Raw genomic sequence first — 15,460 nt, 5'->3', positions numbered from 1 at the left:
CTCTCTCTCTCTCTCTCTCTCTTCACATACTGCACCTCTCCCTCTCTCCATTCACTGTGTAGCACACACGTTTTTTTCATCCTATTGTGGTCGTGTCAACCCCTGAAAGAATCCAACAATTGTGTTGTTGTGTTGTTGTGTTGTTGTGTTGTGTTGTGTTGTTGTGCTGTTGTGTTGTGTTGTTGCGTTGTTGTGTTGTGTTGTTGTGTTGTGTTGTTGTGTTGTTGTGTTGTGTTGTTGTGTTGTTGTGTTGTTGTGTTGTTGTGTAATATCAACACTTCCTAGTAATAATATTAGCACTGGGACTCAGGGTGGCAGCAGGCTGGTGCAGTAATTTATATCACTAAAAAAAGTTTCTCAAAGTGAGAAAAAAAATTCTCTGAGAAAAAATATTTAAACTTAGATATTCTCTGAGATTGAAGTCATAAATTCATGAGATTAAACCTGAAAATCCTGAGATTATAAAATCACAAATTTACGAGAAAAAAAAACTTGGAAAAGTTGGTTTTCTTGTAATTTTCTCTCTCTGGTCGAGCGAGCTACACAGTGAATGAAGAGATCATTCACTGTGTAGCTCGCTCGACCACCGCTGCTCTCTCTCTCTCTCTCTTCATTCACTGTGTAGCTCGCTCGACCACCGCTGCTCTCTCTCTCTCTCTCTTCATTCGCTGTGCAGCTCGCTCGACCACTGCTGCGCTCTCTCTCTCTCTCCCTCTCTCTTCATTCACTGTGTAGCTCGCTCGACCACCGCTGCTCTCTCTCTCTCATCTCCTCATTCACTGTGTAGCTCGCTCGACCACCGCTGCTCTCTCTCTCTCATCTCTTCATTCACTGTGTAGCTCGCTCGACCACCGCTGCTCTCTCTCTCTCTCTCTCTCTCTCATCTCTTCATTCACTGTGTAGCTCGCTCGACCACCGCTGCTCTCTCTCTCTCTCTCTCTCTCTCTCTCTCTCTCTCTCATCTCTTCATTCACTGTGTAGCTCGCTCGACCACCGCTGCTCTCTCTCTCTCATCTCTTCATTCACTGTGTAGCTCGCTCGACCACCGCTGCTCTCTCTCTCTCTCTCTTTCTCTCTCTCTCTCTCTCTTCATTCACTGTGTTGCTTACATGTTTTTTCATCCTACTGTGGCCATGTTGTTGTTGTGTTGTTGTGTTGTTGTTGTTGTGTTGTTGTGTTGTTGTGTTGTTGTGTTGTTGTTGTTGTGTTGTCAGCTGATCTGCTGCTGCAGGGAAGCAGTGACGGAGCCGGGGGAGGGGGGAGAAAAAAACTCTGAATTTCGGAGATTAAAGTCGTAAATGTACAAGAAAAAAACTGGGGAAAGTAGTTTTCCTTCTCCACCTGTGCTGCCCCCTGCTGGCCGTGTCTCAGGCCTGCAGCTGATCCCCTCAGCAGATTCTACTCTGACATGGGATTCAGGAACAAGGAGATCCTGCTGATCTGAGCCCAGAATCAGCAGATTGTTTTCTTCTGAATCGGCCCAAGTCACAGCAATGAGAAGATTGTGACAGTACAAGGACAATATCTTAAAGTAGAAGGACACTAATTTTTGCCAATTTCACGATAATTTTTTTGCTAATTTACTGTAGTGTGTGTATGTGTGTGTTTCTGACAATCTGTTTTTCTAATTTGTCCAGCAGTAGTTTCCTGATCTTTTTTCTTGAAATTGTTCTTGTAACATTTTACTATTTTTTTTGCTCATTTTTGTGTCATTTCAAGTGAAGGGCCCATCAGATCAGATCAGTTAGTTTAAATTGGAGTTTTGGTGCAACAGGATTAAATTTAATCTAAAAAGAGGTTTACATTAAATCCTTTTCTTCATTTGAAACCAGTTTTGAAGTTTGCCACAATAAGATTGTCATGGTAGACCAGGATATAATCTGGTTTCAAAATGAATCCAGCCTCGGTCTTCAGTGGTCAAATGTTCTTCTCCTAACAAGGAAAAAAATCCAATCCTTTCCCGTCAAAGGACAGGAGATGTGAGGAGCGCTGTGAGTCGTGTTGGGATGCAGGTTTGCTGCAGATCGGACGGATCGGGCTGCAGATGTGCAGATGCTGCTTCTTTTGGCTCGGTGCTGTGTAATGTCTGCAAACAGAAGCCTGGCGGCCTCCTCGCTGCGTTTTACACCGAGCAAACATGCAAAGCAAACAGCTCGACTGAGCCGCCGCCTGCCGCTGCTCACGGCTTCTTTTTAGTCCCATTATCTTGAGATTGGACTTCATCGTCTTCTGTGCCAAGAAAACACATGAAGAGTTTCTCTGAACCTGGAGGCTAAAGTACAACTGATCAATCCATTTATTTTATTTTATTTTATTTTGATTTTTATTGTTATTTTTTATTGATTAAGTGTATGAATGGGTACACAATACGCTATCAGACAACATTGTAAACAGTGGCATAATGACAGTTAACAGGTAGTAAATTCAATTTCTTTATTAAAAAAAAAAGAAAAATTAGGTACACTGCATGGATTTAAGTCCTGGACCACCTCCACGTTCCACCTGCAGGAGCTCCTCTGACCTCCCATTCTAAGTCCAGAGGCATTAAAGGCCCCATGGCATGAAAAATGCAGTTTTCGTTGTTTTTTGGTGATAGGGAAGCTCTCGGGGCCACATAAACACTGTCCCATGCATTAAACCTGTGATAAACAGAGAAAATGCAAACTCTCCGTTTAAGACGAGCAGACAGCACTTCCTTCTTTCTGTGATGTCACACTAAGGCAACTCCGCCCACTTAAACTAGCCGGCCTGCCTTCGCTCCCCAGGTGACAAGCTAACAGGTGAGCCACATGCTGAAGAAACGTTGCTGCCCCACAGACGATGCCAGCAGACTCATGTTTCCCTGCTCACTTTTCCAAAAGAAACACTTGGGACAGACCGGCGGCTGATGGTCCCGCAGGAGTTTTGTCCAAATTTGCTCGTCTGTTCGGCTCATTTCAGCGCCGACTGTTTTATCATTTGTGATTGGCCCGACCATATGTCACTCAGAATACAGTCAGCCAATCAGTGGAGAGGTGCTGATTCTCTCTTCTGATTGGCTAAACGAACCGTGCTGCCAGAGCTCTGAGAGAAAAGCAAGAGAGAGGAGCTGTGAAACTATATTTATCAGACCACAGGTTCAAAACCACAAATACATCATGCAGGGAGATCAACAGTTCAAATAAAACCCTGGAGAAGTGGACAGCATGGGGCCTTTAATATGGAGTTGGTCCCTTTGCAGCAGAACAGCTTCCACTCTTCTGGGAGGCTTTCTGCCAGATGTTGGAGTGTCTGTGGGAGTTTGTGCCAGATGTTGGATTGTGTCTGTGGGAGTTTGTGCCAGATGTTGGAGTGTCTGTGGGAGTTTGTGCCAGATGTTGGAGTGTCTGTGGGAGTTTTGAGCCTTTGTGAGCTCAGACTCTGATGTTGGACCAGAGGGCCCGGCTCCCAGTCTGCGTTCTAGTTGATCCCAAAGGTGTTGGATGGGGTTGAGGTCGGGGCTCTGTGCGGGCCGCTCAACTTCTTCCACCCCAAACTCAGCCGGCCACGCCTTTATGGAGCTGCTCTGTGCACTGGGGCTCAGTCATGTTGGGACAGGAAAGGGCCTTCCTTCCCCAAACTGGTCCCACAGAGCTGGAAGCCGCTCGGCCATGAAGCTCCCGGCTCAGTTTCTGTGCTGATGTTGATGCCAGAGGAGGTTTGGAGCTCTGCAGTTACTGAGGCGGCAGAGCGTTGGACACTTTTACGCACTATGAGCCTTGTCGCTCGGCGACCCCGCTCTGTAACTTTACGTGGTCTGCTTCATAAAGGCAGCAAAATAAATACATAAATAATACATTCATTCATCGACATTCATTAGTTCAGTTTGAACGTGCGCTGTGCGGCCGTCCTAACCAGCTGTCAAACCTCTGCTCTGTCCTCACCTTCCAGCTGAGGACAAATATTAGAAAGCATCTTCGCAAGCCAGAGGAACAGTTTTTAATTTTTGTTTTGACAAAACAAACGCCGAGATAAAGAGACGTGTGTGCCAGCGAGGCGTTCAGGTGCAGACGGTTCCTCTGTCTCGCTGCTCTGGACAAGAAGTGACAGAACCATCTGCTCATGTGGGCGGAGCCACAGCCAGGTGGGAGGAGCCTGAGCATGCGACACAGGTCAGCGGTCAGCATTTAACAAATCAAACTGACCCCCCACCCCTCCAACACCACACACACATACACACACACACACACACACACACACACATACAAGACAATAAAGCCAAGAGAAAGACTATTCTGGAAATCTTTCTCTCTCTCTTTCCATTTCTGCTGATTTTTTTTTTCAGATCACTATTCTGGTTTTTAGACTTCCTTTGGTTGCTTAGCAACACCATCCGCAAAGTTGACAAAAAAAGTGTATGTGTGTGTGTGTGTGTGTGTGTGTCTCCTGGTCTACATCTCTCTATCTGTTTCATTCATTTCAGTTCAGTTTCATGCTGTTTGCTGGTCTGACAGGAGAGACGCCTGCTGCAGCTGCACAGCCCGGACTGAAGGAGCATTATAGCCATTAAAAATACTGATCAGAATGATAAAATGAATAACAATAATACTGATAAATGAAAAAATGACATATTTCTATGTGACAGTAAACTGTGCTGGGGTCAGGTGACGGCCCTGTCATCTTCCTCCGCTTAAAACGTTCTGGTTTTTCTTTTCTTATTTTCTTTTATTTATTTTTTTTTTTTGCTGCAGTTTGGGCAGATTGGCTGTCATGTTCCAGGTTTTCCCACAATGCCGCTCTGAGCTCATTTAAAGAGTCCTTTGTGCCAAGTGAAGGCGAACATTTTTTTTTAAAAGCGACAGTTCGTCAGGCTGTGTGCTGGGCGGCCAGTACAGATCTGTGTGTTCGGGTGCGAAGCCAAACGCGACATTTGTTCAGCGAGCGCTGTGGTGGAAAAAGAAAGTTAGAAGATGACACACCAAACAATCCTACAGTTTTTTCTCCTGTAATCCTGTCATTTTTCCCAGTGTGCTTCAAAGTGATTCACGCCTGAACAGTGTTATTAAATGGCTGATTATCTTTTGGTCAGATTCAAGCTCTTAGATTGTGGAATTTTATATCACTGTGGAAAAAAAAATAACAGCTGTAATATCAACCTGTTTACAGTATATTACAGCATATATTTACAGTTTGAGGTATGTTTTTGCTGAATGGAAAAAGGTTTTATACTATAAATTTAAATGCACACGAGCAAAATCTCCAATTTAAACAGAATAATACTAGGGTAATTGCATGCTCTTAAAATTATGGTATTTTGCTGTTAATTTTCCACATAAAAATTAAAGTGATGTGCTATTTCTTGGTTTAGGGTCATTTAATGTGTCTACCACTGTGATACACTATTTTGGATTTTATGGTCTTTTCATGTTGCTATTTGAGGTTTTCTCTATAATTTTGACAAACTTTTTTTTTTTTTTTTTACAGTGTAAGGGTTCAGACATTTTAACTTTCCTTGCTTGTGCTGTTGTGCAGATGTAGGTTGATTTAGGCTGACAAAACTGATTATCACAATATTTTTGACCAAATACCTTGGTGTTAATAATGTAAGAATGAGATTTTTGATCCTTGGTGGCATGGAGTTGATGCCTCGGCAGGTGAAGGCAAATACAGAATAGGTACAACAGAAAACTGTTCTGCCACATCACGATATCATGATCTCCAAAATCCCAGACCATATTTCGTCTTATGGTACGACATCCACTTTATTTTACACATCTGAAGGTCTTTCACCAGTTGAGATGGCAAACACCAGCAGATGTTGCCAGGTATTAGGGACATATCTAACCCTAACCCTGCGTACAGCATCCTCTTCCTCTCATTTGCTTCATCAGCAGCATCCTCCCGGGTGCTGTGAGCTCGCCCGGTAGCTGATCCGCAGGGTGTTGGACCCGAGTGCCAGGTGTGGTCTGAGGCCGGTGCTGACCACAAGCCGCCACACACAACACAACAGCAACACTCTGCCAGTCTGATCACCTAGTGCGTTTTCAGTTTTCACTTCAACTGACTGATGAATGTTTTCTGTCTCAGGCGGGAGCTGTGATGTGTTTGCAGACCTGCTGCTCTGTTTGGCACTGAACAACTTGTGTTTCCTGGCTGCCGCACAATCATTATTCATTATCAAACCAGTTCTTTTTGCAGAACGTGTTCATTTATCGGTCGCTGGTCTTTTCATAAATTTACCTGTTAGATTTTACCTGTTAGAATCAGAAATAGTTTATTGATCACCGAGGGGAAACTGGGTCAGCTGCAGCTGCTTAGATTTTCAAGAAAATAATTTAAGTATAAGAAATAGAAAAAGACATAAGAAACATCAAAATGTAAGCCCTACAAATTTGTAAAAGAAAAAAAAAAAAAAAAGAAAAAAAACTTCATCTAGACTAAGACCGAGGAGTTAACAGCACCTGCCAATAACCCTTCAGCAAATCAAGTTTCATTACATAATTTTCACTGCCAACATTATCAATACAATCCTCCACGCGAGGAAGAGGATAACAATCTGGCTTGGTGGCCCCATTCACTTTCCTAAAATCTGTGCAAAAGCGGTCTGAGCCAACAGATTTATTAGCTAAAAGGCACAGTGAACTCCAAGAACTAGAGCTAGGCTCTGCAATGCCGTTCTCCAACATGTAGTTCACCTGCTTTTGCAACCGGAGACGTTTATAAGGATTTATTCTTTACGCATGTTGTTTAATTGGCGGAGAATCCCCCACATGTCGTGCTGTATCACATGCGTCCGTGTTGGCACATCTGAAAAAAAGAGGCAAGTGAGATTCAATTTGACCACATCCTCACATTGAGACCCAGACCAATGGGGAAAACCAATGTCAAGCGGCTCACTACAATCAGCACCGGACAGCACCACGACCAAGCGGCCCTGATCAGTGGTTTCAGAACTAGACAGCGCCACGACTGAGCTGCCCTGATCAGTGTTTTCAGCACTGGACAGCGCCACGGCTGAGCTGTCCTGATCAGTGGTTTCAGCACTGGACAGCGTCACGGCCGAGCGACCCTGATCAGTGGTTTCAGCACTGGACAGCGCCACGACCGAACGGCCTTGATCAGTGGTTTCAGCACCGGACAGCACCACGACCAAGCGGCCCTGATCAGTGGTTTCAGCACTGGACAGCGTCACGGCCGAGCGGCCCTGATCAGTGGTTTCAGCACTAGACAGTGCCACGACCGAGCGGCCCTGATCAGTGGTTTCAGCACTGGACAGCGCCACAGCCCTGATTGGTGGTTTCAGCACTGGACAGCGCCCAGGCAGCCTTGACCTCTGCTCTGACAGTAGAAGGAAAACAAGAAGCCCGATATAAAATGATCTATAGTGACCTCTAGGAGAATCACAGCCTCATCAAACTTTACAGACACAAACTAGAGGAGGATTCAAACAACAAAAATCGCAAAACTGTAGAAAAGTAATACCTATTGAATCCGCACCCAAGCATTGACATAGTATTGAATTTGGACATAAACACATCATGCCAGCCTTACTGTGAAGTCAGCATCACTGAGATCCAGTGGAGAAAAAGAGAAGGGTGAGGACAACACTGTATGAATCCTCAAAAGACAAGAAGCTGCTAATTTTCAAGTGAACTGAAGTTGAAAGAAACAGGACTGAGCAGCCTCATTCACCTGAAAACACAACACAGAGAGAAAGCACTGTGTGTATGTGTGTATGTGTGTGTGTGTGTGTGTGTGTGTGTGTGTGTGTTTACTGGTTTCCATTTTAATATCGAACCAATTTTATTTCATCTCAGTGACTGTACATCCCTCTGCCGGGACGACATTAATAACATCACAGTTTTTTTTTTTCCGCTGTTGTTGACATTCTGCCCAGCTGGAAAATCACATTTGCCTCTTTTTTTTATTTATTTATTTATTTTTTTTACAGTTCATTTGACAGAACTTTGATTTCAGCTCCTGAGGTTCTCTCTCTCCTTACAGTCTTATTTTGAGTAACCAGTTCTTGTGATGTATTTTGCACACAGTGCCCTGAATCTGGAGTTCAAGTTCAAGTTCAAGTTTATTTGTTTCGTACATGGTACCTAGTATAAATTTCCAAAAGAAAATTTACAGCATTGAGTCTATTTAAAGTTGATTAGAAGCTGAGTTCAGGAGTTGCCCCTCGTCACTGTGTCGTTCCTGCACATTTCCCAGGCATCTCCTGTCCGTCAATGTGTGTCCAGCTCTGTGACTTCATGTCTGTCTCCTTGGGGGTTTCCTGTGGAGGGAGTGTGGCGGTCCTTCCTCCATCCGTTCATCCTGTCCAGGAAACGCTGACAAATGGGTTTCTCCTCTGGGCGTTTGAAGCAGAATATGGAGAGGCTTTCACAGAGGAGCAGAGCTGTTGACACAAAAATATTGTGGATTATTGCTTTTTGAGGCTTCTGTCTCTGAGACCCGACAGAGACGCCTCGCCTGGCCCTGCTGCTGATGCTTCAGGTTTCTCAGCTGAGCGAGTTCTGCTCAGTTTCCATCCACAGAGAATCAATGTCTTAAGCCGGGGCCCCAGTAAGCCCTGTCTAGGGCCCCCCCGCTGCATTGTGCTTATCAATCAATTAATAAATCAGTCAATCAGACTTTATTCATACAGCACTTTTCATACAAACACATGTAACAACAAGTGCGTCACACAGTAAAAGGACATCGAGTCTCTGGTGGCAGCTCAGCAGTCATGGAGGGCAGATGGTCAATTCAGGTTATTGGGTTTGGCAGAGAAATAGATCTGAGTATCATCTGCATATATGATTTGTCCTGAGAGCAGCTGAACAGACCCAGAGGAAGCATATACAGCAAGAGGAGGATTTTGTCCACGCAGTAAAGGTGCAGTGTGACTATGACAGCCAATCAGGGCCACTGTATGTGTTTGTGTGTGTGTGTGTGTGTGTGTGTGTGTGTGTGTGTGTGTGTGTGCATAATTTAAAGCTATAAATTTCTGAGAAAAAAATGGATACTCTGATATTAGAGTGGTAAATTTATGATAAAGAAGGAAATCCTGCTGGTCTGAGTCCAGAACCCCAACCTCCTCCTCAGCATCTGGACTCTGAAGAGACGTTGCTGTGACTTGGGCCGATTCAGAAGAAAACAATCTGCTGATTCTGGGCTCAGATCAGCAGGATCTCCTTGTTCCTGAATCCCATGTCAGAGTAGAATCTGCTGAGGGGATCAGCTGCAGGCCTGAGACACGGCCAGCAGCAGTAGAGTCACTTCCTGCAGCTGAACATCTATTTCAAAGCTATAGATTTTTCTTTCTTTTTTTCTTTTTTTTTTTAAATGTCTGCAGCCTCTTTGACTCATGTTTTGGCGTTCTTGACTTCTCTAAATTTGAGCAGGCAGAGTTATTATTATCTTTTATTCTTCATTCGTTTCTATTTTTCTTTCTTTTTTTACTTTTATTTTCCAGTCCAGTTGAGTCGCAGAGTGGGTTCTCAGGTCCCAGTTGAGTTGTTGTTCTGTGAAAATGTTCAGTTGGAGTTGAGTTGCTCTTGCTGTCAGTGTCAGTGGGAGTCAGCTGTTTTATTCTAATCTGGCTGCTGTTTGTCAGATTAGCTCTTCACTTTGTGAAGGCAGAGACTCCCAGTCATGTCCACGCCCCAGTCTCAGTAACCATCACACACACGCACACACACACACACACACACACACAGACCAGCAGCACTGAACACACTGCACACACACTCAGTTCAGTCTGTAACAGCACGACATCACTTCAGTTAGTTTTAGTTTGTTTCTAAAGTCTAGATTTTATTTTTCTTTCTGTTAAACTGAAATGTTTCTTCACACCCAGTTTTAGGTTTTAGTTTTGTTTTAGGGAACTAACCCTAACCCAGGAACCCTGGTTCTGTTTCTGTCTGTCATTAAATGTCAGTTCCTCCCATGAATCTGCCACAGATTAAAGATGAAATAATCAATACCATGAACTCCCTGATCAATAATCAATACCATGAACTCCCTGATCAATAATCAATACCATGAACTCCCTGATCAATAATCATGCTTGGTTGTTGTTGTTGTTGTTTATCAGATCACCAGAAGTTGGACCGTGAGGCTCGAATCTGTCGCCTCCTGAAACACCCCAACATCGGTGAGTACTGCAAATACTACTACTGAGAATACTACTACTGCAAATACTACTACTGAGAATACAGCTGCTGCAAATACTACTACTGAGAATACTACGACTGAGAATATTACTACTGCAAATATTACTACTACTAAAACTACTAATGAGAATATTACTACTGCAAATATTACTACTACTAAAACTACTTCTGAGAATACTACTACTGCAAATACTACGACTGAGAATACTGCTACCGTGAATACTACTGCTGCAAATATTACTAGTACTAATACTAGAGATTAGTACTACTGCAAATACTACTGCCAGTACAAATACTACTAATACTACAAGAAGTGGTACTGCAAACACTACTACTGCAAATAGTACTACTTCTAACATTAGATGCAAAAATTGCTATTGGAAATACTATTGCTACTGCTGCTACTGCTGTTACTGCTAACCATACTGCTGCTAATACTACTACTGTTGATAGTACTACTGCTAACAGTACTACTATTAGTATTACTGCTACCAGTATTATTGCTAATTGTGCTACTGCTAATAGTACTACGAATACTGACATTTTAATGTGCCAGATCAGTAAATACTGCAGTGTCCTCCCTGTTTCAACACATCAACACAGCTGCCATCTTTGTTTCTATCAAACACACACACACACACACACACACACACACACACACATACACACACACACACACACACACACACTCAGAGGTCAGGCATCGTTTGGAGCTCGATGAGATTTGATTAAAAATTGATGATGATAAATTATGGAACTGTTGGCAACTCGTTTCTAACGGCAACCAGACCACAATTACTAATTCATAACGAGATATTATTACCAAGGAGACGGAATGAGAGAGAGAGAGAGAGGGAGAGAGAGAGAGAGAGAGAGAGAGAGAGAAGAAGAGCGATGGTGGAATAAAGACAAAGCAGAGATTTTCCTCCGTCTCCTCCTCCACTCTTCAGGCTCCTGCTCCCTCCTACACACTCAAACACAGCTGTGTGTGTGTGTGTGTGTGTGTGTGTGTGTGTGTGTGTGTGTGTGTGCTGAAGTTATTGGACCTCCAGGTTTCTCAGTAAAACTTTAACCCCTCGGCTCAGCCTGCTGGTGTATCACACACACACACACACACACACACACACCATGCTATGTGATATGCTGTGGGCGGTGTTTCACAGCATCAAAAGAACTTTTCAAGTTTGATTTGAACTCATTCAGACGCTGTTAGCCTTGTTAGCCACATTATCTTTGTTAGTCACGTTAGCCTCGTTAGCTTTGTTAGCCACATTAGTCTCATTAGCTTTGTTAGCCTCATTAGCCTCATTAGCTTTGTTAGTCTCATTAGCCTTGTTAGCGTTGTTAGCCACGTTAGTCTCGTTAATCGCATCAGTCTCGTTAGCCTCGTCAGTCTTGTTAGCCACATTAGCCTCGTTAGCCTCGTTAGCTTTGTTAGCCACATTAGCCTCATTAGCCTCATTAGCCTCGTTAGCCTGGCCCAGAGCTTCTCATACTGGTCTATGTTCCAGAGGCCCCAGCACTTCTTTTTCTCAACAATTCAAACACAATAACAATAATATCTATCATCTAACATCTAATATCTCATCTTCATCTTCATCCTCATCTTCATCCTCATCCTCATCCTCATCTTTATTCTCATCCTCACCTTCATCCACATTTTCATCCTCATCTTTATTCTCATCCTCATCCTCACCTTCATCTTCATCCTCATCTTCATCCTCATCCTCACCTTCACCTTCATCTTCATCCTCATCTTCATATTCATCCTCATCTTCATCCACATCCTCATCTTCATCCTCATCCTCACCTTCATCTTCATCCTCATCTTCCTCTTTATCTTCATCCTCATCTTCATCCTCATCTTCATCTTTATCTTCATCCTCATCTTCATCCTCATCTTTATCGTCATCCTCATCCTCATCTTCATCCTCATCTTTATCTTCATCCTCATCCTCATCTTCATCCTCATCTTTATCTTCATCCTCATCTTTATTCTCATCCTCATCTTCATCTTTATCTTCATCCTCATCTTCATCCTCATCCTCATCTTCATCATCATCCTCACCTTCATCTTCATTCTTCTAAAAGACAACACCCACCCCAGCCACAGCCTGTTCACCTGCTGCCATCAGGAAAAAGATACAGAAGTATTCGCTGCCGTACAACCAGACTACAGAGCAGCTTCTTCCCTCAGGCGAGACTACTGAATGCACCATCTGCACTCCTCCATGTTTAATAATTTTATTTTCTATACAATCAATTAATCAATCAAGAGGGAACCACACTTTAATTTCATTATTCAACCTGTTGTATAATGACAAATAAACTTCCTTGTATCCTTGTATCTTCATCCTCATCCTCATTTTCATCTTCATCCTCATCCTAACCTTCATCTTCATCCTCATCTTCATCTTCATCCTCATCTTCACCTTCATTCTCATCCTCATTTTCATCTTCATCCTCATCTTCATCTTCATCCTCATCTTCATCTTCCTCGTTGTGATGTGATGTTTCCCCTCCAGAGGAAAACAGAGGAGCTGCTCTTTCCGTCTTTCTGGAAAATTCCACATTCCATGTCCACCGTTTGTTTTTGTGTGTCGGCGTGTTCACCAGCAGGTCTGACAGCTTTTACTGCACTTCTACTTCTACTGCAGTCACATACCAGCAGAGGAACAGTACTTCTACTTCTACTGCAGTCACATACCGGCAGAGGAACAGTACTTCTACTTCTACTGCAGTCACATACCGGCAGAGGAACAGTACTTCTACTTCTACTGCAGTCACATACCAGCAGAGGAACAGTACTTCTACTTCTACTGCAGTCACATACCAGCAGAGGAACAGTACTTTTCTCTGTTCAAGGCTTTCAGACAGCTGGACATGGATTGAGTTAGCTCGTGGCTAGCAGTTACCATTTATTTCAATTAGGAATGCTAACAGACAGACAGACAGGCAGGCAGGCAGGCAGACAGGCAGGCAGGCAGGCAGGCAGGCAGGCAGGCAGGCAGGCAGGCAGGCAGACAGGCAGACAGACAGACAGATAGGCAGACAGAGAGACAGACAGACAGTCAGACAGACAGATAGGCAGACAGAGAGACAGACAGACAGACAGACAGACAGACAGATAGGCAAGCAGACAGACAGACAGACAGACAGACAGACAGACAGACCGGCAGGCAGACAGACAGACAGACAGGCAGATAGGCAGACAGACAGACAGACAGACAGATAGGCAGATAGGCAGACAGACAGACAGACAGAGAGACAGACAGACAGACAGACAGACAGGCAGACAGACAGTCAGACAGACAGATAGGCAAGCAGACAGACAGACAGACAGACAGACAGACAGACAGACAGACAGATAGGCAAGCAGACATCTCTTTCTCATTCAAAGATGATCTCACATGGATCCAACCAGCCAACCAGCAGTCAGCAGTTCAATCCAGCAGCCAATCGCAGTGTGTGTGGGCAGGTGGGCTCTGATGCTCAACAGATACTTTGGAGTGTTATGTAACATGCTGTGTGTGTGTGTGTGTGTGTATGTGTGTGTGTGTGTGTGTGTGTGTGTGTGTGTGTGTGTGTGTGTGTGTGAGTGTGTGTGTGTGTGTGTGTGTGTGTGTGTTGCTAAGCAACGCTGTCCTTAGGTGAAGGCATCAAAATCATATCTCCTCCCACACACAAACACACACCATTACACACACACACACACACACACACACACACACACACACACACACACACATACACAAATACACACACACACGCACACACACACAGACGCACATTCACACACATACACATAGATGCACACACATACACACACACACACACATAGACTAACACACACTCACACACACACACACACACACACACACACACACATAGACGCACACACACACACCTGTGTGAAAGCACTCAGGAGAAAATAATCAGGTTTTTCTCTCTCAGAGCTGAAGCCCTCCTACACACTGCAGCAGTGGGATTTGGAGTGTGTGTGTGTGTGTGTGTGGGCAGTTTCTCTTCCAGCATTACATATAATGTATTATTATACAATATATGCAGTTGGTGATGAGGCCGGAGCTGCTCCTCCAGCCGCTGGTGTGGAGCAGCTCCAGGCCCTGAGGAGCTCAGGGGTCAGAGGTCAGGGGTCAGGGGTCAGAGGTCAGGGCAGCACGTGGAACGGCTTCAGGCTCATCTCCTGATGCAGAAAACTGTCTGGAAGCTGCAGGACATGCCGAGCAAACTGCAGGGCTCAGGGCTCTCTGTCCTCCTTCCTGACTCTCTTTCTTTCTCTGTCTCTTTCTTTCTTTCTTTCTTTCTTTCTTCCTTTCTTCCTTTTTAAGCTGATTCCCACATGATTTTCTTGTGCTCTTCTTCACTTCACTAATTTCTGGTGAATTTCAGGGTGACATTTGTGAGACGCAGCCTCACAAACAAAACCATGGCAACAAAAACACCATCAGCAACTTCACAAGCAGAGACCCCCGAATGAACAAGAGGACCTGACAGCAAACAAACAAACAAACAAACAAACAAACAAGAACAAGAAAATAACCTGAAAATAAAAACAAACAAAAAACAACTTTACTAGAAATTAAGAGATGCAAAAAATCCTGAAAATTAAAAGAGAAAAAAAAACCAACAAAAATGAGATAATGACCTGAAAAATTGCCAAAAATCAAAACTATAACAATAATAATATAATAATAATATAATAATTACAATAATTATAACAATAATAATAATGCACATTATACCGTAATAATTATAAATACAGTTTTCTAGATTTTTTCCCCTAGTTGTTTGGTAATTTTCAAAATTTTCTTTCTAAATTTTAGAATAATGTTTTTTTTTTTTTTTTTTTTTTTTTTAAACCAATTTCTAAGTCATTCTCTTGTAAGTGTTTTCTCAATTTCTCGCTGATGTTTTGGCTCATGCTGGCTGTCGTCTTCCTCCTCCCTCCTCTTCCTCCCTGCCAGTGAGGCTACATGACAGCATCTCCGAGGAGGCTCACCATTACCTCATCTTCGACCTGTGAGTTCTGCTCCGCGGGGTGTGTGTGTGTGTGTGTGTGTCTCTGTGTGGTGTCCATGACGTTAACCTGTGTGTGTGTGTGTGTGTGTGTGTCTCAGGGTGACGGGTGGAGAGCTGTTTGAGGACATTGTAGCCAGAGAATATTACAGTGAAGCTGACGCCAGGTAGGAGGAGCACACCTGCAGCACATTAACGCACATCATCTGCATAGATGTTTTTTTTCATTTCTGTCATTTTTAATTTTACTTAAAAAGTTGCTTTTTTCCTGCTCTTTGCTAACAGAGTTGATCGGTGCTTCT

The 15,460-nt window shown here is 43.6% G+C and overlaps 1 protein-coding gene across 7 annotated transcripts in view; it reads left to right on the top strand.

The window, feature by feature from the left end:
- The window catches only part of camk2a (calcium/calmodulin-dependent protein kinase II alpha), a 32,526-nt gene that overhangs the window by 4,213 nt on the left and 12,853 nt on the right, over positions 1 to 15,460 (top strand). For all 7 annotated transcript variants that reach the window (XM_030068462.1, XM_030068461.1, XM_030068460.1 and 4 more), the window contains exons 3-5: positions 10,043 to 10,102; positions 15,107 to 15,161; positions 15,260 to 15,325. In XM_030068462.1, coding sequence (XP_029924322.1) covers positions 10,043 to 10,102; positions 15,107 to 15,161; positions 15,260 to 15,325 — 181 coding nt within the window. The remainder of the gene's footprint in view (positions 1 to 10,042; positions 10,103 to 15,106; positions 15,162 to 15,259; positions 15,326 to 15,460) is intronic.

This window comes from Myripristis murdjan, chromosome 14, assembly GCF_902150065.1.
Source record: "Myripristis murdjan chromosome 14, fMyrMur1.1, whole genome shotgun sequence".
Taxonomy (NCBI): domain Eukaryota; kingdom Metazoa; phylum Chordata; class Actinopteri; order Holocentriformes; family Holocentridae; genus Myripristis; species Myripristis murdjan.
Note: the sequence above shows the minus strand (reverse complement) of the source record. Positions and strands in the feature narration are given on the sequence as shown.